Source organism: Procambarus clarkii, chromosome 80 (genome assembly GCF_040958095.1).
Source record: "Procambarus clarkii isolate CNS0578487 chromosome 80, FALCON_Pclarkii_2.0, whole genome shotgun sequence".
Taxonomy (NCBI): Eukaryota; Metazoa; Arthropoda; class Malacostraca; order Decapoda; family Cambaridae; genus Procambarus; species Procambarus clarkii.
In genome coordinates, this window is record NC_091229.1 from 22216461 (window position 1) to 22242537 (window position 26077).

Here is a 26077-nt window from a genome sequence, read left to right on the forward strand (position 1 = left end):
GTTCCTTTATCTCAAACACACACACATGTATTATGCTGAGTTCTATCTCGAGCAATCACAGCATCTACATGTCCAACATAAACTCTCCCCAGTGCCATTTTTATCTTCACATAGACGAAGCCATAATGTAACCTTGTATAGAAGCATTATATAATAATATATGCAGTTAAATACCCCCCCCCCCCAAGAATCTAGTATTATTTAATAATATAATTCTTAACGTTATTCATATATCACTTTGTTGCGAGAAAAGGCAATCTGGAGCCTTCGCGACTTCCTTACCTCGCGACTTCCTTACCTCGCGACTTCCTTAACCAGCCCTTTCCTTGCTTGCCAATTCACCGCAGGACTTACACAAGTCTATTACATGACCCGCGTTTGTCTGAGGCCGTCACGACCCTGGCGGTGATGGTACGGCCGGGTATATAAGCCTCGACTCCAGGGCTCAAACACCACCACTCACTTGGAGCTCTCACCTACACCAACATGATCCTGGTAAGCTCCTGACGGTCAGGGATATATATATATATATATATATATATATATATATATATATATATATATATATATATATATATATATATATGTATATATATATATATATATATATATATATATATATATATATATATATATATATGTATATATATATATATATATATATATATATATATATATATATATATATATATATATATATATATATACACCGAGGAGTGTATACACCATTTCTCGGTGTATGAACACTGAGAGTTTCCTTTAGGCCTGGATTGTATTTGGGACTAAAGTATACTTGTTGGTTAGTCAGTAAGCTCTTGTGGCGGTCTTAATAAACCCTCACACGGTTGATAGACCTTATGCTCAAAACCAACCAAGCCTAGAACTTTATTAAAAAAATCTATATAAAGAACTAATACAAACTTCACATGTTTAGGTTCTAGTTTGAATCACATTTTTCCAAATAACTTTTTCAGTGGGAATAAGCGTCTTCCTCATTTACTGTTAAGGTCGAGTCTATACCTGATATTGAAGTGACGAAAAGGTAATGTTTACATTTTTATTCTGTATCTGCTGCAGAAGGCTGTATTGTTGACCTTGGCCGCTGCTGCGGTGGCCGAGAAGCTCCCCTCTTATTCTTACCGAGCCCCGAGCACAGGAAGTGGAGGACTTGGAGGGGCTGGTGGAGGAGGCTTCGGGGCCTCTGGAGGGGCTGGTGCAAGAGGCTTCGGGGCCTCTGGAGGGGCTGGTGGAGGAGGGTTCGGGGCCTCTGGAGGCGCTGGTGCAGGAGGCCTCGGGGCTGGTGGAGGAGGGTTCGGGGCCTCTGGAGGGGCTGGTGCAGGAGGCTTCGGGGCCTCTGGAGGGGCTGGTGCAGGAGGCTTCGGGGCTTCTGGAGGGGCTGGTGCAGGAGGCTTCGGGGCCTCTGGAGGGGCTGGTGCAGGAGGCTACGGAGCCGCTGGAGGGGCTGGTGCAGGAGGCTTCGGGGCCTCTGGAGGAGCTGGTGCAGGAGGCTTCGGGGCTTCTGGAGGAGCTGGTGCAGGAGGCTTCGGGGCCTCTGGAGGAGCTGGTGCAGGAGGCTTCGGGGCCTCTGGAGGAGCGGGTGCAGGAGGCTTCGGGGCCTCTGGAGGAGCTGGTGCAGGAGGCTTTGGGACCGCTGGAGGGGCTGGTGCAGGAGGCTTCGGGGGAGCTGCAAGTGGAAGTTCTGTTAGTGGAAGTTACAGACCATCAGGACCTGTTGTGCCCATCCTGAGGGACGAGCGTCAGGGACCTGATGCGTACGGCAACTACAACTTCAACTTCGAGACTGGTGACGGCATCAGTCGTCAGGAGCAGGGCGCCCCTCAGGGCCCAGCTGGCGCCGTGGCATCCCAGGGAGGATGGTCGTGAGTATTCTAATGCTAAACTATTACATAATGTGAAAAACTTTACTAAATTTGTCTTCAAAGCCTGAGATATTAGACAAGATTCTTCGTTAAACATGAATCTAATTACAGTATTTGGCGTTGCAGATTCACTTTTCCCGATGGGACTCCAGCGGTCTTCAGCTTCGTAGCGGATGAAGGCGGTTACCGCGTGGAGTCTGACCTGCTGCCCACGCCCCCGCCTCTCCCCGCCCACGCCATCGCCCAGATCGAGAAGGCTCGTCAGGAAGACGCCGCCGCTGCTGCTTCAGGTGGTCGCGGATCATATGCAGCTGCGTCAAGCTCTGCTTCTCAGATTTCTGGAGCGTCTTCCGGAGGCTTCGGTGGCTCACAAGCTGGAGGCTCTCAAACCGGAGGCTTCGGTGGCTCCCAAGCTGGAGGCTTCGGCGGCTCACAAGCAGGAGGCTTCGGCGGCTCACAAGCTGGAGGCTTCGGCGGCTCTCAAGCTGGAGGCTTCGGTGGCTCACAAGCTGGAGGCTTCGGCGGCTCACAAGCTGGTGGCTCTCAAGCTGGAGGCTTCGGCGGCTCTCAAGCTGGAGGCTTCGGTGGCTCACAAGCTGGAGGATTAGGTGGCTCACAAGGTTCTACGGGAGGTTTTGGAGGTGCATCCGGTGGAGGCTTGGGAGCCGACTCCTGTAGCTCCCAAGAGGACATATGGCGCCCCATAAGCCTCGTCCCATCTCTGTTACGCGAAGCGAATCACCAAGTCCTCATATCACAACCTCCGTAGACTTTTCTCGTAAGAGCTCCCAGTATCGTAGATATTCTGTTGTTAATCATATCACCCAAGTCTCGCTTTACTTACAAAATCTCTCTTTCTAATAAGTCTTTTTATCTTTACTCATTACTGATAATGTTATTGATTTTATCCAAATAAAATATTGTGAAGAAATAATGATTCTTATTAACTGGATGATAAATCATTAGATTTTCATTCTCATTTTTTTTGTATTTATACAATACCAATAATGTGTAATATATGTGAGAGAAGGAACTGAAGCCTTGAGCTTGCCACGTTATTTGATATACTGAAAAGCAAGGCTGTGAACTAAGATTATATGCGTTCCTACCTACACCTGACCTTCCAAGTGCTCCTCTTTTTCCCGATAATCTCCAGAGTCTCAGATGAAACCTTAGGTGATTCCAAAAGCACTTTCAGAGCCTTTGAAGGTTCGAGTTGTGATGAACAAGGGAGACTTTCGTTGTGTCTATTGTTCCTTCGTTGTGTCTATTCTTTCCTTCGTTGTGTCTATTGCTCCTTCGTTGTAGTCTCTTGCTCCTTTGTTGTGTATGACCAGCACTCCATTCCTTCTCTTTCAGAAGTATGGGTTACGCCCCATGTTTCCCCTCCTCCTAAAACGTGACCTTCCACCGCATGTTATTCCTCCAGAAACATAACCAATACCCCCATGTTTCTTCTTTCAAGAGCACGAACAAATCGCCCCCATGTTTCTGCTTGCAAGAGCATAATAAATCGCCCAATATTTTCTCTCAGCGAGTGTAATCAACTCCCTGTGCTTCCCCCCCCCTCTTGGAGCGTGGCTCACTTCCCATGTGATCCCTCTTTAAGAGCATAACCACCAGGAGCATGGACAAACACCCCCATGAAGGCCCCTTGAGATGATTTCGGGGCTTAGCGACCCCGCGGCCCGGTCGACGGGAGTTTAACCCCTCCCTCCTCCAAGTTTTCCTCTCAAGAGCATAACTAATACCCTATGTTTCCTCCTACCATATTTACCCATTCAACTTTATTAGTCAATCTATCAAAAATCTATTTTATTGTGATTATTTCAGACTGATAAGCACAGTTTTCAGTTCAAGTTATATACAATTATAACAAGGCTATCTGACATTTACAATGATTTCTTCTACAAAAAATATTCAAGATGAAACTTCATGTGTCAATAGAGAATTTCAAGCAGGTACAAGAGTCGTGTATAACATGACAATGAAGCGTATGAAATTCCATATACGGGAGTTCTGTCATCAGTGAGTCAGTTATCATACACAAGCAAAGTGTAATCTCCAAGCAATGCACAAATACAAGTTGCTATGCACATACTAGCTGTCGTTCAGAGGCCAAATGACATGGACATGCAAACTCCATAGAACAAGCCTAGCTGTGCAATGGAGTATGAACTCCTAGCATATATTACTGGTACCTGAAGCCAAAATCAGCTGCTATTCACAAACAGTCTTTAATCTATAAGGAATATGCCATCGGCAAGCCCTCTGCCACCGACAAGCCTTCTCTTATCCACAAGCAATCCGCCATCCATAACCTAACTGCAATACAAGAGCAATCTGCCATCCATAACCTAACTGCTATACAAGAGCAATCCGCCATCCATAACCTAACTGCTATACAAGAGCAATCTGCCATCCATAACCTAACTGCTATACAAGAGCAATCTGCCATCCATAACCTAACTGCTATACAAGAGCAATCTGCCATCCATAACCTAACTGCTATACAAGAGCAATCTGCCATCCATAACCTAACTGCTATACAAGAGCAATCTGCCATCCATAACCTAACTGCTATACAAGAGCAATCTGCCATCCATAACCTAACTGCTATACAAGAGCAATCTGCCATCCATAACCTAACTGCTATACAAGAGCAATCTGCCATCCATAACCTAACTGCTATACAAGAGCAATCTGTCAACTCATGAACACTCTGCTTACTACAAGCCAGCTGCCACTAAGAAGCAAGCTGACTTCTACAAGCATCATACAATTCACAATCAATTTACCATCTAAAAAAAAACATCTGTCATCTACATGCAAGCATAAGCAATCTGCAATGAACGGTCAATCTGTCATGCACAGACTAGCTGTCATCCTTTAATGTCCTTAATTCAGACGTAGCTTCTATGCTTTATTATTTTTGCATAGAATTGTAACCAATAAAGATGCACGTTGTTATATTAACCAAATTAGTTTCGCCATTAAAATTTTGAAGCTAAAAATTTGTGAATCCTGAGCCAATTTGCTCAATTGGCTCAGGATTCAGTGTATATATATATATACTGATATATATATATATATATATATATATATATATATATATATATATATATATATAATATATATAAACTCTCATATATTACTGGTATTTATTGCATGTAACTTAAAAGGAAACAACATATCTTCAAAATATTTTATTGGTATAACATAAGTAACATAAGAAGTAAGGCAATATGAGGCTCAGCTATGATAACAGTGGGACTAGAGACCAGAGTATCTCCAACAGAGATCGCGATACCCAGAAGGATATCTGCAACTGAGACCTGAGGAATAACGCGCAGGATATCTACAACACAGGCTACAGGTATACCCAGAAAGGTATCTCCAACAGAGATCATTGAGCTACTCAAAAGGATATCTGAAACAGAGACCACAGAGATACCAAGAAGGATATCTGCAACAGAGACCTCAGGAATAACCAGCAGGATATCTGCAAGAGAGACCATTGGGATGAACAGCAGGATATCTCTACCACAGAGATCTGAGTGTTTCATGAAAACATCTCTGGAACAAGGTTAAGACAACACGTCTCGTAAGATAACACGATAACATTAAGACAACAAGATAGCACTCGGTGAAACAGGATACAGAGAGATGATCAAGGGCGGCGCCATAGGTTCCTGCAGGAAGCCGCAGGAGCCGCTCCCAAGCGTTCAGTGGTCTTCAGCGCCTCCTGGTGAACCGCCGAAGCCTCCAAGTTTGTGAGCCACCGAGGCCTCAAGCTTATAAGCCTGCAGCTTGTGAGCTCCCTAAGCCTGCAGCCTGTGAGCCCCCTAAGCCTGCAGCTTGTGAGCCCCCTAAGCCTCCAGCTTGTGAGCCCCCTAAGCCTCCAGCTTGTGAGCTCCCTAAGCCTCCAGCTTGTGAGCCCCCTAAGCCTCCAGCTTGTGAGCCCCCTAAGCCTCCAGCTTGTGAGCTTCCAGCTAGTGAGCCCCCTAAGCCTCCAGCTAGTGAGCTCCCTAAGCCTCCAGCTAGTGAGCCCCCTAAGCCTCCAGCTTGTGAGCTCCCTAAGCTTCCAGCTAGTGAGCCCCCTAAGCCTCCAGCTAGTGAGCTCCCTAAGCCTCCAGCTAGTGAGCCCCCTAAGCCTCCAGCTAGTGAGCTCCCTAAGCCTCCAGCTAGTGAGCCCCCTAAGCCTCCAGCTTGTGAGCTCCCTAAGCCTCCAGCTTGTGAGCTTCCAAAGCCTCCAGCTAGTGAGCCCCCTAAGCCTCCAGCTTGTGAGCTTCCGAAGCCTCCAGCTTGTGAGCTACCAAAGACTCTAGCGTGTGAGCTATCGAAGCTTCTAGCTCGGGAAGTATCGAATTTTCTAATATGTGAGCTCCCTAAGCCTCCAGCTAGTGCGCTACCGAAGCCTCCACCTTGTGAGCTCCCGAAGCCTCCAGCTAGTGAGCTCCCTAAGCCTCCAGCTAGTGAGCTCCCTAAGCCTGCAGCTTGTGAGCTCCCTAAGCCTCCAGCGTGTGAGCTCCCTAAGCCACCAGCTAGTGAGCTCCCATAGCCTCCACCGTGTGAGCTCCCTAAGCCTGCAGCGTGTGAGCTCTCTAAGCCTGCAGCGTGTGAGCTCTCTAAGCCTGCAGCGTGGGAGCGCCCATAGCCTCCAGATAGTGAGCTCCCATAGCCTCCACCGTGTGAGCTCCCTAAGCCTGCACCTAGTGAGCTCCCATAGCCTCCAGCTAGTGAGCTCCCTAAGCCTCCACCGTGCGAGCTCCCTAAGCCTGCAGCTAGTGAGCTCCCATAGCCTCCACCGTGTGAGCTCCCTAAGCCTCCAGCGTGTGAGCTCCCTAAGCCTGCAGCGTGTGAGCTCTCTAAGCCTGCAGCGTGTGAGCTCTCTAAGCCTGCAGCGTGGGAGCGCCCATAACCTCCAGATAGTGAGCTCCCTAAGCCACCAACTAGTGAGCTCCCATAGCCTCCACCTTGTGAGCTCCCTAAGCCTGCACCTAGTGAGCTCCCATAGCCTCCAGCGTGTGAGCTCCCTAAGCCTCCAGCTAGTGAGCTCCCTAAGCCTCCAGCTAGTGAGCTCCCGAAGCCTCCACCGTGTGAGCTCCCTAAGCCTCCAGCTAGTGAGCTCCCTAAGCCTCCAGCTTGTGAGCTCCCTAAGCCTCCAGCTTGTGAGCTCCCTAAGCCTCCAGCTTGTGAGCTCCCTAAGCCTCCAGCTAGTGAGCTCCCTAAGCCTCCAGCGTGTGAGCTCCCTAAGCCTCCAGCTAGTGAGCTCCCTAAGCCTCCAGCGAGTGAGCTCCCTAAGCCTCCAGCTTGTGAGCTCCCTAAGCCTGCACCTAGTGAGCTCCCTAAGCCTCCAGCTAGTGAGCTCCCTAAGCCTCCAGCTAGTGAGCTCCCTAAGCCTCCAGCGTGTGAGCTCCCTAAGCCTGCACCTAGTGAGCTCCCTAAGCCTCCAGCTAGTGAGCTCCCTAAGCCTCCACCGTGTGAGCTCCCATAGCCTCCAGCTAGTGAGCCCCCTAAGCCTCCACCGTGTGAGCTCCCATAGCCTCCAGCTAGTGAGCCCCCTAAGCCTCCACCGTGTGAGCTCCCATAGCCTCCAGCTAGTGAGCCCCCTAAGCCTCCACCGTGCGAGCTCCCATAGCCTCCAGCGTGTGAGCCCCCTATGCCTCCAGCTAGTGCGCTAAGGAAGCCTCCAGCTTGTGAGCTATCGAAGCTTCTAGCTTGAGTGCTATCAAACTCTCTAACGTGTGAGCCGCCGAATCCTCCAGCATGTAAGCCGCCGAAGCCTCCAGCTAGTGCGCTACCGAATCCTCCAGCATGTAAACCGCCGAATCCTCCAGCATGTAAGCCGCCGAAGCCTCCAGCTTGTGAGCCGCCGAAGCCTCCAGCTTGTGAGCCGCCGAAGCCTCCAGCTTGTGAGGCACCGAGTCCTCCACCTTGTGAGGCGCCGAGTCCTCCAGCTTGTGAACCGCCGAGTCCTCCAGATAGTGAGCCGCCGAGTCCTCCACCTTGTGAGCCGCCGAGTCCTCCAGATAGTGAGCCGCCGAAGCCTCCAGCTTGTGAGGCGCCGAGTCCTCCACCTTGTGAGGCGCCGAGTCCTCCAGATAGTGAGCCCCCTAAGCCTCCAGCTTGTGAGCCGCCGAGTCCTCCAGATAGTGAGCCCCCTAAGCCTCCAGCTTGTGAGCCGCCGAGTCCTCCAGATAGTGAGCCCCCTAAGCCTCCAGCTTGTGAGCCGCCGAGTCCTCCAGATAGTGAGCCCCCTAAGCCTCCAGCTTGTGAGCTACCGGAGCCTCCACCGCCTGCCCGTCCAAATCTTCCACCTGTTGAACCTCCACTTCTTTTGCCGGAGATTCGGTATGAATGAGACGGGAGCGTCTGGGCCACTACAGCAACCGCCACAGTCAACAATACAGCCTTCTGCAGCAGATATAGAATAAAAATGTAAACATTACGTTTTCGTCAGTAAGAACGCTTGGTAATCTTTTCAAAATAAGTTTTAGACTCGACCTTATTAGTGAACTAGTTACATATTCCTACTGTGAAAGTAATAATGAACAAAATTATACAATAATAAAAGAAAATATTCAATAACTAGCTGTACCCAGCCACGCGTTGCTGTGGCTCAGCAACCTTTCCCTGTATCCGGGCGCCTGACAGCTGAATGGACAGCGCTTCGGATTCGTAGTCCTGATGTTCCGGGTTCGATCCCCGGTGGAGGTGGAGACAACTGAGCTAAATGTTTCTTTCACCCTGATGCCCCTGCTACCTAGCAGTAAATAGGAACCTGGGAGCTAGACAGCTGCTACGTGATGCTTCTTAGGGAGGGTGGGGGGGGGGGGGGTGTAAGAAAAAGGAGGCCTGGTCGAGGACCAGGCCACGGGGACGCTAAGCCTCGAAATCATCTCAAGATAACCCATCCCTCCCTTCCCCGTCCCCTCGTCCTCCCAACCATTCCCCACTCCCCTGTCCCTTTGTCCTCCCCACCATTCTCCATTCCCCTCGTCCCCCACCATCCCCAACTCCCCCGTCCCCTCGTCCTCCCCACAATTACCCATTCCCATGTCCGATGCATTTCCAAATGGTCTGATGTTCCCATCAGAAAATTGGGAACATTAAATAATCTGATGTTCCTATCATTGAAATATGAGAAAAACAGTTAAAAAATGAAATGAAAAACAATGCAAAAATAATAAAATAAACTATACTCCCATAATGAATGGTATGGTAAACAACACAGCTCAATTCCAACGCATTTCACACAAAATAATTAAATAAAAATGAAAATAAATTTAAATCTATAAAAATTCAATTTGTCAGTGCAATCAGAAACGTTGTAATAGAATCGTAACATAGTTAGTATAGCGTGTGTTGCTCTTATGTACAACAGATGGCGCTGTTTCTTAAAAAAAAATATTTTTAACTGTCACAGATGTGGCATCTATACTTATGCTTACGAAATGATCGGTATGGTAATCAACACAGATCAATTCCAATGCAATCTCACATAAAATAATTCAATCAAAATGAAAATAAATAAAAATCTATGAAAATTAAATTATCAATGCAATCGGAAACATTGAAATGAATCGTAACATATTTAGTATAGCTTGTGTTGCTATTACGTGCAACAGATGGCGCTGTTTTCCAAAAAAACAAGTTTTTACCTGTAGCAGGTGTGGCATTTATATAGTTGTATATAAAAACGCGTGCCTATTCGAATGCAACGTTGTGTCAAAATTTCAAAGCCATCTGTAAAGAGATTTCGAAGATTTCCCCTCACATGAAAAATACGTGAAAAACACAGTTTTTCAATAAAAACATGTTTTTTTCCCCCGTCACACACATGACATCTATATAGTATGTCTATAAAAACCCGCTCGGATGCGAATGGAACTTTGTGTAAAACTCTCAAAGCAATCGGTGAAGAACTTTCGGAGATTAGCGATTTTGAACAAACGAACATTTACTCTTTTATTTATATAGATGAACAAAATTATGCAAATAAAAACTGTTCATATGCAATTTTTTTTTTGATAATGAAACATTAGTAATTTTTTATATAATAAACATGAAAGACCTTGACGATCACGAAACACTGATCATTTGTATGCGGAAAATCCACAAAGAAATAGGAAAGGAAGACGAACGTTTCGGCTGTTTAAAGCCGTTATCATCGTTATCGTTATCATCGTCATCGTTGCTGGGCCATTATCATCATTGCCAACGATGAAACGTTCATCTATATATATATATATATATATATATATATGTCGTACCTAATAGCCAGAACGCACTTCTCGGCCTACTATTCAAGGCCCGATTTGCCTAATAAGCCAAGTTTTCATGAATTAATGTTTTTTCGTCTACCTAACCTACCTAACCTAACCTAACTTAGCTTTTTTTGGCTACCTAACCTAACCTTACCTATAAATATAGGTTAGGTTAGGTTAGGTAGGGTTGGTTAGGTTCGGTCATATATCTACGTTAATTTTAACTCCAATAAAAAAAAATTGACCTCATACATAGAGAAAAGGGTTGCTTTATCATTTCATAAGAAAAAAATTATAGTAAATATATTAATTCAGGAAAACTTGGCTTATTAGGCAAATCGGGCCTTGAATAGTAGGCTGAGAAGTGAGTTCTGGCTACTAGGTACGACATATATATATATATATATATATATATATATATATATATATATATATATATATATATATATATATATATATATTAAATATGACCGAAAAAGTAAGATTAATAATTCTAACACGAATTTTTTCAATCTTTCGTACATTTCGTTTCACTGTTGGAGGTAAATCAAAAATCAATTCTCCAAAATTCATTTTTATTTCTAGTAGACTAGAAATAAAAATGAATTTTGGAGAATTGATTTTTGATTTACCTCCAACAGTGAAACGAAATGTACGAAAGATTGAGAAAATTCGTGTTAGAATTATTAATCATACTTTTTCGGTCATATTTAATAATATATGTCTACAGGAAAGACTGCTATCAAAATATACTAATATATATATATATAAAGGGATGCCACCTCTGGTGCAATTGTGGGGACCCATAGCCTCTCTAAGAAAAAAATATAGAGTATTCAGAGAAGACCTTGTGGATTCTCACTGAATACTTTCATATTTTCTTCTCCTACCACCCCCTATTCTTTTTACATATATCCCTGACTGTTAGGAGCTTACCAGGTTCATGTTGGTGTAGCCGAGAGCTGGAGGTGAGTGGTGGTGTTTGAGCCCCGATTCTAGGTTTATATTCTCCGTCATCGCCAGGGTCGTTATAGCCTCACATAAAAAAAAATGATAAGGAAAACAAAAGTGTTATGCAAGAGTTGGGGTGAAGCATGTGCTTTTTATATGATAACGTATCCTAACAATATGGATTTTTTCGCCGGTAGTAGTGAATAGTCATCTGCTTATTCAGTTGCATATAATGAGCGATTACTAGTCGATCACACAGTATATCAAACACCTTTAGATCCGAAAAAAAAGAAATAATACAAAGAAATTGCCAATTTAAATGTTACTGGAGTTGCAGAGGCGATAAGAAAGAGTTTGGACAAACACTGACGTTGTTAATTCGGTTATTTTGGCTCGTGGCTGAATGTAAGCCAATTTAAGTATCTCTGTATGATTGTGGAACCTTCGAAATGGTAACCTTGGTGACTAAACTGTTATGAAAGAAATGTTGGAGATGTGTCTGTAGTGTCAATGGTCACACTTGTTGGGAGTTGCTGTTATGGCTGATGTCCACACACTCTCTCTCTCCCACAACCACACACGAAACCTAAGTAAGGAGGCATTTAGGGCGCTTTACACTGCCTACGTGAGGCCAGTCTTAACGTATGCCGCCCCATCATGGAGTCCACATCTGAAGAAACACATAAGGAAACTGGAAAAGGTTCGGAAGTTTGGAACGAAACTCGTCCCAGCGTTACGAGGGATGGGGATATAAAGATCGCCTGAAGGATATGATAGGTGTACTCAGGGGGATAGACAGAGTGGACATAGACGAAATGTTCACACGGAATAGCAACATAACGAGGGGACATGGGTAGAAGCTGGAAACTCAGATGATTCACAGAGATGTTAGGAAGTTTTCTTTTAGCGTGAGAGTAGTGGAAAAATGGAATGCACTTAAGGAGCAGGTTGTGGAAGCAAATTCTATTCATAATTCTAAAACTAGGTATGATAAGGAAATAGGACCGGAATCATTGCTGTAAACAACCAATGGCTCGAATGGCGGGATCCAAGAGTTAATGCTCGATCCTGCAGACACAAATAGGTGAGTACACACAAAGACCTGGAGGTTGATATCACGCCAGATCTGTCCCCTGAAGCCCAAATCTAGCGGATAACATCAGCGGCATATGCCAGGTTAGCCAACATAAGAACAGCATTTAGGAACTTGTGTAAGGAATCCTTCAGAACTTTGTACACCACATATGTCAGACCAATCCTGAAGTATGCAGCTCCAGCATGGAGTCCATATCTAGTCAAACATAAGACTAAACTTGAAAAGGTTCAAAGGTTTGCTACCAGACTAGTACCGGAACTGAGAGGTATGAGCTACGAGGAGAGACAACAGGAATTAAACCTCACGTTGTTGGAAGACAGAAGAGTTAGGAGGTACATGATCACCACATACAAGAATCTCAAAGGAATTGATAATGTAAATAAAGATAGACTATTTAACACAAGGGGCACATGCACTAGGGGACACAGGTGGAAATTAAGTACCCAAATGAGCCATAGAGTCATCAGAAAGATTTTTTTTAGTGTCAGAGTAGTAGTCAAATGGAATGCATTAGGAAGTGATGTGGTGGAGGCTGACTCCATACACAGTTTCAAGTGTAGATATGATAGAGCCCAATAGGCTCAGGAACCTGTACATCAGTTGATTGGCAGTTGAGAGGCGGGACCAAAGAGCCAGAGCTCAACCCCCGCAAGCACAAATAGGCGAGTATAAAGAAGTGAGTACACACATTGGAGCTTAGTGGCTGAGTGAACAGCGCTCTTGATGCGTAGATCTAGGCACCCGGGATCGATTCCGGGCCATGGTGGAAACAAATGGGCAAAGTTTCTTTCACCCCTGATGCCCCTGTTACCTAGCAGTAAATAGGTACCTGGAAGTTAGACAGCTGCTACGGCTGCTTCCTGGGGATGTGTGTGTGTGTGGAAAAAAAATTAGTAGTTAGTAACAGTTGATTGATTGACAGTTGAGAGGCAGGCCGAAAGAGCAGAGCTCAACCCCCACAAGCACAAATAGGTGAATACACACACTATTGGGAAACCCGACACCATTTACTAATATTAAATACAATAAGCAGATAATATTGCTGCTGAGTTGTAAACACACATTAACCCATAGAAAATGTTGCCTGTAGTGGAATTTTCCATCAATAGAAAAAAGATATCATTGCCACATAGCACTATAATTTCACCAGCTAATGCTTAATACAGCAGTCTTTGAATTTTTAACATCATAAAAACATCTCATATGAATTAACTTAATTATCAGTACCAAAATAGAGTAAATGTGACCTTTCTACCATTTATTGACATCTGGACAAGGAGAGCCAGAGCGTCAGTGGTAAGAGGTCAGCCGTTGGTAAGACAACAGATCGCTGGAGTGAGTTCAGCTCCTATAATTCTCCCTTGGACGAAGTGGTATGGAGATCAAATTAGTGCTTCTTCCATCATCAAAACGCAGTCAACATCTAAACAAGGGGAAGTGTCTTTCTGAAGTCTTATCTAATCATTTCCGGCCAGTAATGTCAGGTAGGTAGGATTAATTCCGATTAGGACATGAGAAAGCGACTTAAACCAGGTAATTATTCCTTGGTCCTTATTTTATAAATAATATACCAATATTTCCTCTGATATAGCTATCATATATTTAGGATTCAGACTTTACAGCAAGTGCGCTGACAGGAACAATAGAAGAGGAAGCAAGAATTGATCTTGGGACACCAGTACATGGGTGGTGACGCTAGCCTCAACCACAAGGATTATTTGGTGCCATCATCCTTGTTTATACCTGGTGGACTAGTCCTACCATACAATAATATAAGACCTCCAAATTTTCATTACTAATATATGTAGTTTAATACTGTAGTTTGATTGGCTTCATATATATAAATTTAATCTAAACCCCCCTAATGTGCAAGGAGTCGATTTGTGAGAATATTGCAAAAATACAGTCCACTAAACATCTTATAAATTGCTATCGAATATAAATTCATATAAATTAAATAAATATAAATCTTACAGGTCGGTTCCCCACATTATATGGTCCTTCGAACCGGATGACAGATTATTTGGTCCTTTGAACCAAGATAGCGCAGAACTGGTTCGAATCTCCCAAATCATTCGAACCTAGATGGTCTAGAGAGCTAGACTGTCATCAAGTTAAATAAACTAGTGTAATAAATTAGTGAACAATATATTGCCCATCACAGAATGTGACCTGCCACGTAGCCTCGAATGAGCTCATGAGCCCCCTCAGAGCAGCTTCATGGTCACTCACCAATTCTCGTGGAGTGTTATTCGTGAAGTGACAGCTCTTATTTTAAAGCCAGCCAAATTAGTGGCTGTACCGTCGCTAGTTTATCCACGAATTTTGTGGTGTTTATTTGTATATTGCACTATTTTTCACAATACAATATTTACTACTTGGAACCCACTACAGGGTAGGATATAACATTGACTAGAGTTTATTGATAACCTAGTCCCCAATTACCATTGACTAGTTGAACTATTTATTGTTCATCATAGTCCCATTTTACTATAGCCTAGTTGTATTCCATTGAAAGACCTAGCACCATTAATTAATGGTGCAGACCCTATTTTGGGTGTAATTGATACCAGCTCGAGTTGAGATGAGTATATATAATAATTTACTTAAAATCATTGCACATTTTGAGTGATTAATTAGTGTTTATACCAACCTTGGGTGATAATTGAGGAGCTAACCTAAAGATACTTCCAGTGACACTGGTTTATCACTCAAATCATTAGTGTATATGATTCTCTATATATATAATGTGTATTAATTTTAAGGCTAACCTCTAGAAGAGGTAGGATTATAGCCTAGTGATTGCAGAATTTTACCCTAGGCTACTCCGTCAGTACTTGTTCAGCATTATGAGCAACTAAAGTACAAGCCCCACAAGGCTTAACCAGCTAGCCAGTATGGATACTGCAGGAAGAATGAAAAAAGAAAAACTTGTAGGTCTTAAAGGCCACTTAACAAGATAGATCAAGAAATGTGAGGATTTGTCACAACAATCTCCAGTTGATTATGCTGACCTGGAAAGCTATTATCAATCAGCTGCAGGTAAATTTGAGCAAATCAAATGCCAAATAGCAACATATGTGGCTGAACTTGCCAACACCCATTTATCAGAAACAGAAATAGACGACATTATGGTTGATCTAGCGAGTTATGAAGATCACACTCAGGCCACATTACAGCCTTTCGTGAAAATAATTGCCCAGAACAAGGCAAAAACAACAATTTCGTCTAATCCGAGTCAAGCTGAAGGTCGACTCCCTCTAATTAACTTACCCACTTTCTCAGGAAAAGATGAGGAAAATTGGGACGAATTATGGAACAAATTCGTAGACCTCGTGAACTCAAAACAATCTTTACCTTAAAGTAGTAAATTCTCTTATCTTCAAGGCCAATTATCAGGTGAGGCTAAAACAGTAGTATTCCCATCTGAGATTAACTAACGACGGCTATGATCTGGCAGTATAACTCCTCAAGGATAATTATGCTGATCCAGAAGTAAGAACATCACATTTAGTTCATGAGCTGTTGCATTTACCCCCACCGGAGGCTTCAGCTGATTCACTCCAAGTCTTCAAGTTGGAGGTAGAATCAATTGATCAAAGCCCTCAGCCTGACAGTAAATAATAACAGGGCTGATTGGGTCGCGAAAATAATTGTCCAGGAGAAAATACCTCGGGACATATTGAGACAAATGAGTGCTCATTACAATAAAAGTATCTTATTCATGAATGAAATATCTGAGGGTTTACATTCAGTAATTCATCAATTACGAACACATGACAAATTAAAACCACCAAGTAAATCTTCAGAAACCAATAATAGTAAACCACAGAGTACCAAAGGTACGCCGAATCAATCTAAACAATATAATTCAACACCAAAGTGGAACAGTGGCAGAGTGGGCACATATGCAGTGGGACCCTCCAAGCCTATAGTTACTGTGTCTCCCAAGACCGTGACTCCAAAGGGTACTGGAAGCTATGGAACATGTTTGTTCATGCCAAGAGAAACATTCAATGTACCACTGCCCTAATTTTCCTGAATGTGACGCCCGTGTTGGGCGACTCTGAGAGTTGCAACATTGTACGAGGTGCCTCAGGAAACATAACATCATCGACTGCGAAACCCAATTACACACATGTAATAGGTGTAACAAGGGTCAGCACCATGCAGCATTGTGTGGAGACACCAAAACAGTCTCCAAACCCCAAGGTGGAAGATAGCATTCCCACCACAGTACTGTACTGCAAGGTACGACAGACAACCAGTGTCCAATCAGCAAATTCCAAAGGAAATACGACTTTGCCTACTGCCCAAATTACCATCCAGAATAAGAGGGTCAAGGTCCATACTCGTGCATTGTATGACCAAGGGATCCCAAAGAACATGTCACTAAAAAGTTGGCAGATGAACTACAATTAAGGCCTGTGACCCAGATGGTTATCAATATCTCAGTGTTTCTAACAGATGCAGGACCTCAAGTCTACCAGGTGGTACAACCATCAGTACGATTAGGCAGCTACTTCATTCCAGCAGACCTACAAGTACAAGGTCTGGGAGCTACTGCCAAATTATTAGAAATAGAGGAATAAAATTGGCAGATAATATTAAGTCTGATCGCCTCACCGACTTCGGTCTCCTTGTAGGGACAGACTACTACCATCGATTCATCGGTAGCCCTACTAAATAAATATCAGGGCATAACCATGTTAAATTCTGCAGGAGGCAGATTAATCTCAGGCCCAGTATTAAGCCTGAGGAGACCTATGCCTGCAGATAAACAATACCAGTAGAAATCAAAATTTGTCAGCTGATTATATATCTCCAGTAGCATTATATTAAGAAGATTACAGCTGACTATACCAATAGAGGTTGATCTTAATATCATCATTTAAAGCTGAAGATGAGTTCATGAGGCCTCAGTGCCAAATCAGTGAACAGTAGCCTTAGCAGCTACAAGTCACTGCCACCAATGTCACTGAACCCACTGCAGTCTCAGAACCATTCTTGACTTTAATGAATGACTATTCAATTGTCTGAATCAATTAACTAAATTAAACCCCAATTTGTCAGCCAAATAAACTATGCAAATAAGCTTAAGGGAGCATGACTGACTATATAAATCCGACGACTGATTTTGATACACTTACTATTTAATCAAGATGAATTCCATGGGCCTCAGTGTTTATATATCAGTGACCAGTTACCTGAACAAGTTTCAAGTTATTATAACTAGTGTCACTGATCTCACTGCAGTCCCTGAATCATACTTGGCTGTAGTACTTGATCGCATTCAGTCCTTCTGGGTTAAATAATAGTAATTAGGCTAGAATTTTAGCCTCTCAAGAGTTAACAGGGAAATGAAATTGCATTAGACTTCTAACCCTTGCAACTCGAGTACGAGACATCTGTCCTGTACGATCTGATGCACAAATGTGTGATTACTAATTACTAACATCAAATTAATCTAATAATTCGAAGAGGAGTATTGGTGTTCGTCTGTTCTAAATAGGACTTCGACCCGTGAGCAGCCCCCTGGGGAATTATGTCGGAAAACCCGACACCATTTACTTATATTAAATGCAATAAGCAGATAATATTGCTGCTGGGTTGTATACACAAGTTAACCCATAGAAAATGTAGACTGTAATGGAATTTTCTGTCAATAGAAAAGGAGATATCATTGCCACATAGTGCTATAAATTTACCAGCTATTCTGTTGGGAATTATGGTTAATACAGCAGTCTTTGGACTTTTAACATCATAAAAAATCTCATTTGAATTAACTTAATTATCAGTACCAAAATAGAGTAAATGTGACTCTTCTACCATTTATTGACATCTGGACAAGGAGAGCCAGAGCGTCAGTGGTAAGAGGTCAGCCATTGTTAAGACAACAGGTCGCTGGAGTAAGTTCAGCTCCTATAATTCTCCCTTGGATGAAGTGTTTTGGAGATCAAATTAGTGCTTCTTCCATCATCAACAGCAGTCAACATCTAAACAAGGGAAGTTTCTTTCTTTCTCTTTCCTTTTCTTTCTCTCTTCTCCCTTTTTCTGTTCATTGTCTTCTCCTACGCTCCCTTGCTATCCTCTTCTTTTTCCTATTACTATCTCCTTCGGTGGTTATAATAGGAGCTGCCTCGTATGGGCCAATAAGCCTGCTGCAGTTCTCATTACTACTATCCCCTACACCTGACTTTCCTCCTCAGCTCTCTCTTGCCTATTTATTGCCTGTCCCTACCTCCTCATCACAATCGACTTGAGAATGGTCCAGGACGGACCGAAACGTCGTCGTCCCTTCTATTTCTAGTGTGTGGTCTGGTCAACAAGGGAAGTGTCTTTCCGAAATCTTATCTAATCATTTCCGGCCAGTAATGTCAGGTAGATAGGATTAATTCCGGTTAGGACACGAGAAAGCGACTTAAACCAGGTAATTATTCCTTGGTCCTTATCTTATAAATAATATACCAATATTTCCTCTGATAAATTGAATATACCCCCCCCCCCCTAATGTGCAAGGAGTCGACTTGTGAGAATATTGCAGAAATACAGTCCACTAAACATCATATAAATTGCCATCGAATATAAATTCATTAAAAATTAAATAAATATAAATCTCACAGGTCGGTTCCCCATACAAACACATACATTTGAAGAAATAATTTACATCCGAATGAGCTACTTTTGTCATTTGTAAATCATCTGTCCAACTAACAACATAAGCTAATTTGTTCGATAATTAGCCCATCGCAGTCACTGTTTATGTCTGAGATGTCAACATAATTTTAAAACAATTCAACTTGTGAATGTATATTGTGTATAACAGTCTATCATCCTGTGGTGCAGTCAAGACACAACCGACAAGCCGGGTTCGCTTCCCACAGGAGGACAAAAGCGGGGTTGGGACAACGTACCCTCTCACCTGATGCCTCTGTTCACCTATCGGCAACTAGGTACCCGAGAGTTAGGCAACTGTTGTAGGGTTGCATCCTGGAGATGGCAGAGTCAGCAGATATATATGAGTGTGACCTCACAATTTCCAGTGACATGATGCTGATAATTTGATGGCTCTTTGAGATGATGTGGTGAGCTTCACATCATTTCAGGAGAAAAGGAGCTCCTTGAAGCTTGAGTTGAGAAGGGCAGGCGAGGTAGCGAAGCTTGACGCTGACTCTGGCTGAATTTTTCGAAATGTGAGAACCGGCCAATGAGAACCCAGCTTCATTGGGGGAGTCTTATACCATTGGTCAAGTGTGTTACCGACACCTCTAGCAAAGGCCATGATTCATCAACGCCCTTACGTGTCCCCCTTGCGAAACCTGTACATTTGTCCTCAATCATGGCGGCTTAATTTGCATTTATTAAACAGTTTATGAGGGAACGACCTCGCAGCGTTTCTGGCCTCGTAAACCGTTGAATAAATACACAATAAACCTCCATGATCGAGGAAAGATGCCCGGGTTTCGTACTCGTGGCCTATAGGAGTCCAGGGGCCAGATTCACGAAGCAGTTACGCAAGCACTTACGAACCTGTACATCTTTTCTCAATGTTTGGCGGCTTTGTTTCCAATTATTAAACAGTTAATGAGCTCCGAAGCACCAGGAGGCTGTTTATAACACTAACAACAGTTGATTGGGAAGTTTTCACGCTTGTAAACTGTTTAATAAATGTAACCAAAGCCGTCAGAGATTGAGGAAAGATGTACACGTTCGTAAGTGCTTGCGTAAGTGCTTTCGTGAATCTGGTCCCAGGAATGTCCCGCCAGTGGCAGGAGCCCCATGGGCTCCTGCCACTGGTTATTAGGATGTATATTTTTGGCCAATGAGTGGCGCTTGGTTGCTCAATGACAGGGCGAGATGCCTGAGTTGTGGCGAGTGTTCCAGGTGGACTGGGAAAAAAGAGTCACTGTTATAACTTCACATGTCTGGCAAGGTCACTTTACCTGACAATACATCTGGCAAATCACATTAAGCACCAAAAGACGAAGTAAAAGTCTCCTTTTTATCGGGAGAACTCAAATAATTTTGTTCTGGTATATTAACTTCAATAAAAATAGTGTTTGAATAAACAAAAAAGACGTTGTCAAAATATAGCAGATTTTTGCAAAATTGTCTTTTGCTTGATTTGACGGTATGGTTCATTCATTTCTTTATTATTCACCCCATACCCATCCCGTGGGCGGTGGTGGGAAGGGTTACACAGGGACATAATGGGTTCAGTAACTAAACCCAACAGTTCGTATAGGTAAGTCAGTGACAATCTTGTGAAGCTAGTTACACAATTGTTAACATTAAATAAGGGTTGTATGTTGTCACCGCCGGGCGCAGCACGTCCTGTCTTTGTCACGTTTGACTGTTCATGAAGATCAACACGAAAGATCGCTTTAGCAAAGCACAAAGTACTCTCAGTAACGTAAACAAACATCCAGGTGAGATTTTCATTCAGATATTTTACCTGTTTCGACTTGATAAAGTTCCAGGACTTGATAAGGTTCCGGGACTTCATAAGATTCCAGGACTTCATAAGGTTCCAGGACTTGATTAGGTTCCAGGACTTCATAAGATTCCAGGACTTCATAAGGTTCCAGGACTTGATAAGGTTCCAGGACTTGATAAGGTTCCAGGACTTGATAAGGTTCCAGGACTTCATAAGATTCCAGGACTTCATAAGGTTCCAGGACTTGATAAGGTTCCAGGACTTGATAAGGTTCCAGGACTTGATAAGGTTCCGGGACTTCATAAGATTCCAGGACTTCATAAGGTTCCAGGACTTGATTAGGTTCCAGGACTTCATAAGATTCCAGGACTTCATAAGGTTCCAGGACTTGATAAGGTTCCAGGACTTGATAAGGTTCCAGGACTTGATAAGGTTCCAGGACTTCATAAGATTCCAGGACTTCATAAGGTTCCAGGACTTGATAAGGTTCCAGGACTTGATAAGGTTCCAGGACTTGATAAGGTTCCGGGACTTCATAAGATTCCAGGACTTCATAAGGTTCCAGGACTTGATAAGGTTCCAGGACTTCATAAGATTCCAGGACTTCATAAGGTTCCAGGACTTGATAAGGTTCCAGGACTTGATAAGGTTCCAGGACTTGATAAGGTTCCAGGACTTCATAAGATTCCAGGACTTCATAAGGTTCCAGGACTTGATAAGGTTCCAGGACTTGATAAGGTTCCAGGACTTGATAAGGTTCCAGGACTTGATAAGGTTCCAGGACTTGATAAGGTTCCGGGACTTCATAAGATTCCAGGACTTGATAAGGTTCCAGGACTTGATAAGGTTCCAGGACTTGATAAGGTTCCAGGACTTGATAAGGTTCCAGGACGGGATAATTAAGGGCCCAGGACGTCAAAAGTGTCATCAAGAGAGAAGTCCACAACATCACCAAGAGTTCATTTCCATACGTATGAGTGGGTCGGGTTATATACGATCAGCAACTTTATTGTGATCTATTCTCTACAGTTTCATCACGCCTGAGGGTCACAAGAATCCAGCTGATTGTAATGTGCACTCAATAGGGGGCGAAGATTGGGCAAGTCTGGATATCTCAGGTCACAGGCCTTCAACAATTTATATTTATCTACTAATCCAGGGTGTATTGTGTTATATATAATCCCTTTGGGCTACCAGACAAGTATTGCTCGAGTAGGACCTCGATGCTTCACATGTAAGGCTTTACAACGCTTACTTCACCCTCTGTAAGCAGCAAGACCTGTGTGTGTGTGTGTGTGTGTCTGTGTGTAATAATTTTCTGGACTTATATTCGTCCTGCTAAAAGCATTGTTAGTGAAGATTTTTGTTATAGCTATAAGGCCATGCCACAGACAACTTTCTTAAAAGCATTATATACTTATTTTTGGAATTAAAGGATATAGCGTCTTCAGACGATGAGTCACAATCAATACTAAAGCACACACGATAAACGGAGAAGACGACGACGTTTCGGTGCGTCTTGGACCATTATTAAGTCCATTGTGATGGAAGCGAGGGAAAACTGGCCGTCCATTAAATAACAGACTTAAGAAACACAAAAGAAGTGTTAAGTCTGCAGACACAAAGCAATGCTCTCTTCTATCATGATAGGGATTCTAATCATCCTATTGATTGGTCTTCTAAAATAATCTTTTCTATTTTTACCCTTCACAGACGCCGTCTTGTCGAATCTGCTCTGATACACAACCTACCCAACATGACTTTGGAGTCCTGGCTTTGTTGTTGTTGACTCTTCCCTTTCACTGTACATACTCAAATGCTCTAAACCTTCTAACGAACGTGACCTTATATAAATCTACCCATCGTTTTTTCTTTCTCCTCTTATTATTACGTTTCCAATCTTATACCCATTATTACCCTCTTCTTACACACCCCCCTATATATTACACATCCCATCAGTGCTTTTCGCCTTGCTCTTTTCTTCCTCTAAGAATTTCCTCCTCCTCACCCTCTCCACTTTCTGTCCCTCATTCGCTCCCATCACAATCGACTTGATATTGGTCCATGACGGACCGAAACGTCGTCGTCTTCTCCTTTTATCGTGTGTGGTTTAGTATTGATATACCGTATATTGTTTATCTCGTTTTATTAAAATGAAATAATTAACATTAGAATAAGCGTAGATTAAACGTCATCTCTGAAAAAAAATATTCAGATAACATGAGACTCAGCTGACGTGATAGTCGTGAAGATGGACCAAAGATGATGGCAGCAACAGAGATCTGAGATGTTTCGAGGAAGAAATAGACTATAGTGAAGGTCGTGATGTAAACGTTTGTGGTCAGTGATGCAAGTAACAGGACAATGATGTTCATGGGGCGCCGTAGGTCCTGCTTGGAGCCGCAGGAGCGGCTCCAAAGCCTCCACTGCCTGAACCTCCAAAGCCTCCAGAAGATGCTCCTCCGAAGCCTCCAGAAGATGCTCCTCCGAAGCCTCCAGCAGGTGCTCCTCCGAAGCCTCCAGAAGGTGCTCCTCCAAAGCCTCCAGCAGATGCTCCTCCGAAGCCTCCAGCAGGTGCTCCTCCAAAGCCTCCAGTAGGTGCTCCTCCAAAGCCTCCAGAAGGTGCTCCACCAAAGCCTCCAGAAGGTGCTCCTGAGAACTGAGACGAGGAGCCCGACGCAGCTGCGTACGATCCTCGACCACCTCCAGCAGCAGCGGCGGCGTCTTCCTGACGAGCCTTCTCGATCTGGGCGATGGCGTGGGCGGGGAGAGGCGGGGGCGTGGGCAGCAGGGGAGACTCCACGCGGTAACCGCCTTCATCCGCGACGAACTTGAAGTCAGCTGGAGTTCCGTCGGGGAAGGTAAATCTGCAACGCCAAATATTTCAATTAGCTTCCCTTATAAATGAAGCTCCAAATGTAAATGTTTCAAACAATGATGATACAAAAATGTTTCAGTATTAGAGAAACACACAAGAGTTTAGCATAGATTACTCACGACCATCCTCCCTGAGATGCCACGGCGCCAGTCGGACCCTGAGGGGCGCCCTGCTCCTGACGACTGATACCGTCACCAGTCTCGAAGTTGAAGTTGTAGTTCCCGAACGCATCAGGTCCCTGACGCTCGTCCCTCAGGATGGGCACAACAGGACCTGATGGTCTGTAACTTCCGCTAACAGAACTTCCACTTGCAGCTCCCCCAAAGCCACCACCGGCTTGGCTCCCGAAGCTACCATCGGCTGGGCCCCCGAAGCCACCACGGGCTGGGCCCCCGAAGCCACCACCGGCTGGACCCCCAAAGCCTCCACCACTTGAGCTTCCAAATCCTCCAGGGCCCCCGAAACCTCCTGCACCCACCCCTCCACGTCCAGCCCCAGAGCCTCCGAAGCCTGCTCCCCCAGGACCACCGAAGCCTCCACCTGCAGATCCTCCGCTTCCTCTGCTCGGCACCCCGTAAGAAGTAGACGGGAGTCTGTCGGCCGCTGCGACAGCCGTCAACGCAAACAAAACTGTCTTCTGTAGGAAATACATAAATTTATACATTAACTTTCAAAGCCTAATCATAATAATGATTTATTTGTCAGTTTTAAACAACAATATTTTAATTTTGACCCTTGTAATGAACTTGAAAGATCTTTTCAAACAACATTTAATGGTTTTTTAAATATTATGCGAATCAATAAATGACAATACCAAATGCATATTATAAAAATTTATGTCTAATATTAAAGTTAGGTATTAATGGGTAATTAAGACCACCACAATGACCCAATGGCCAACCAGCCAGAATAGTTTACATCGTGAAACAAGTACAGAGCTGAAGTAAACTCTCAGTGAACATAGGGTACACCAGGAGCTTACCAGGATCATGTTGGTGTAGCGGAGAGCTCCAGGTGAGTGGTGGTGTTTGAGCCGCCAGCCGAGGCTTATATACCCGGCCGGACCATCACCGCCAGGGTCGTGACTACGGAAAACAGACCAGGTTAAGACGTTGCGTAAGTGCCCAGTCCTGATGCTGACCAAAGACATTGCCATCAATTTATAACACTACAATTTTTCATCTTATTTTTAATACATTATTTAGTAATCCCAGATAGTACATGTGTATGTAGGTGTGAGCTGTGCATTTATACCTTATACCTTGAATGCATAATTGCATTAGTGCATGTATGGATGCGTTTGAGTGCAACCTTCGTAAAAAGTACGGTTATCGGAAAGTGTTATTATAAAAGGAGAAACAGAACATATGTTAATTAACTAAATAGAAACGAACAGCTTTATTTCCTGGAAAAAAAATATATACATGGAAGAAGCAAACCTAAGTCTTCCCCTGATCCCTTCTCAAAGTGAAATATTCTCTTCCAACCAGTTCATTATTGATCAAAGGATATTTTGCCTGACATCCATATAACGAAACCTGAAGACAGCACACTCCTAGGCGTTCTTCTTGGGCCGAAGGCCATCGACGAGGTCCTTGGTAAGAAGATCGCTCACCTGATGTGCAAGAAAGAGAGGATTAAAGACACATACTCACGAAGCCTTTGACCTCATCCCCAGGAGCCTGACCCTCCCGAGGACTCACCTATTCTCTGAGATGTTCTCAATTTTACAGTAGCCCGAAGTTAAGTGGATACGACAGCTTACTGAAATTACTGTTAGAAAATGCCCTTAACCTTTCAGTGGTCTACAGTGCAAACAAACATTACTCAGAGTTGGGTTCCCAACTGAGGCCCCCCAACTTCTCCTCAGAGTTGGGGGGTCTCAGTGTTCTCATAACAACACAAATCGCTGTACTAGGTTTCCTATCCTCCGCAGCTGCATCTGGTTAGTGAAGGAAATCCTACCGGATAACCTAGGCGCATTGGCAGGGGTACACGATCCCAGATTTGTGCACTGCGGTATTTAGTGGGTCTCTCTTGTACCCCCAGCACTTCAACCACCACAATCCGAAGCCTCCATGCAACACAGCTGAGATGGCCCCATTGAATACTGAGTAGCAGCAGTGTGCCAGGACGCTGCAACAACATTGCTTGCCTGACTTCAGTAGCACCTCCACATGTGGGTGACTTCCTATTAGTAACTCCAAGGTCAGCAACTGGCATGCATCCATACTGCAGGCTCTCCACCTTCCTGCGTAAATCCAGATTGAATATAAGTGTATTTGTGGCAAGGGCTGATAGGCTGAGCCAGCATGGCCTGCTCTGCCAAGGCACAGGGGGATAACATTCGAGAAACAATGACGTTAATGACATTAAGAGGAGTCTTACATAGCTGAATGTCCAGCAGTGAGAGACCCTTTACTTAATTCTTCGAAGCTTTGCCAATCCTTCTTGTCCTCCGTGGGATCACAGTTCTCCGGTGAAATAATAGCAGTTGGTAAGACTACGCTTGCATATCAACCTTGGCTAGCACCTACAGTGACTTCAGAGTTGCATATGCAGGTG

At 43.9% G+C, this 26077-nt stretch overlaps 5 protein-coding genes across 15 annotated transcripts in view; 2 read left to right on the forward strand and 3 right to left on the reverse strand.

The window, feature by feature from the left end:
- Positions 1–437, reverse strand: part of LOC123746205 (pupal cuticle protein 20-like) — a 36059-nt gene extending 35622 nt beyond the window's left edge. Inside the window, exon 1 of one of the 2 annotated variants that reach the window (XM_069314915.1) lies at positions 299–437. The gene's annotated coding sequence lies outside the window, so the exon portion shown is untranslated. The remainder of the gene's footprint in view (positions 1–298) is intronic. The other variant, XM_069314917.1, reaches the window with a different exon arrangement.
- LOC123746174 (uncharacterized) lies at positions 383–2814 on the forward strand. Of its 3 annotated transcripts, none has more exons than XM_069314912.1 (4): positions 383–495; positions 1078–1880; positions 2007–2395; positions 2459–2814. In XM_069314912.1, exons 1-4 carry the CDS (start codon positions 487–489, stop codon positions 2647–2649), a joined length of 1392 nt encoding a protein of 463 aa, XP_069171013.1. In that variant the 5' UTR covers positions 383–486; the 3' UTR covers positions 2650–2814. The 3 variants fall into 3 exon arrangements, with proteins under 3 accessions (XP_069171013.1, XP_069171012.1, XP_045583458.2); XM_069314911.1 differs by having other exon boundaries at positions 1078–1189; positions 1223–1880; positions 2007–2814; XM_045727502.2 differs by having other exon boundaries at positions 2007–2814.
- A 2259-nt stretch (positions 2815–5073) lies between these two features.
- Positions 5074–11236, reverse strand: LOC123746298 (ice nucleation protein). 8 transcript variants are annotated; one of them, XM_069314925.1, is made up of 4 exons: positions 11087–11236; positions 8099–8297; positions 7961–8002; positions 5074–7768 (listed from the first exon to the last, which is right to left on the reverse strand). In XM_069314925.1, exons 1-4 carry the CDS (start codon positions 11165–11167, stop codon positions 5676–5678), a joined length of 2415 nt encoding a protein of 804 aa, XP_069171026.1. In that variant the 5' UTR covers positions 11168–11236; the 3' UTR covers positions 5074–5675. The 8 variants fall into 8 exon arrangements, with proteins under 8 accessions (XP_069171026.1, XP_069171025.1, XP_069171022.1 ...); XM_069314924.1 differs by having other exon boundaries at positions 5074–7264; positions 7409–7474; positions 7547–8297; XM_069314921.1 differs by having other exon boundaries at positions 5074–8002.
- Positions 11237–16364: 5128 nt separating this feature from the next.
- Positions 16365–21537, forward strand: LOC138357929 (uncharacterized). The gene is made up of 2 exons (XM_069315108.1): positions 16365–16448; positions 20977–21537. Exons 1-2 carry the CDS (start codon positions 16365–16367, stop codon positions 21535–21537), a joined length of 645 nt encoding a protein of 214 aa, XP_069171209.1.
- A 1226-nt stretch (positions 21538–22763) lies between these two features.
- Positions 22764–24601, reverse strand: LOC123746303 (pupal cuticle protein 36-like). Its single transcript, XM_045727690.2, has 3 exons — positions 24495–24601; positions 23632–24149; positions 22764–23501 (listed from the first exon to the last, which is right to left on the reverse strand). The coding sequence occupies exons 1-3, from the start codon at positions 24501–24503 to the stop codon at positions 23006–23008; spliced, it is 1023 nt and encodes a 340-aa protein (XP_045583646.2). The 5' UTR covers positions 24504–24601; the 3' UTR covers positions 22764–23005.
- Positions 24602–26077: the final 1476 nt, after the last annotated feature.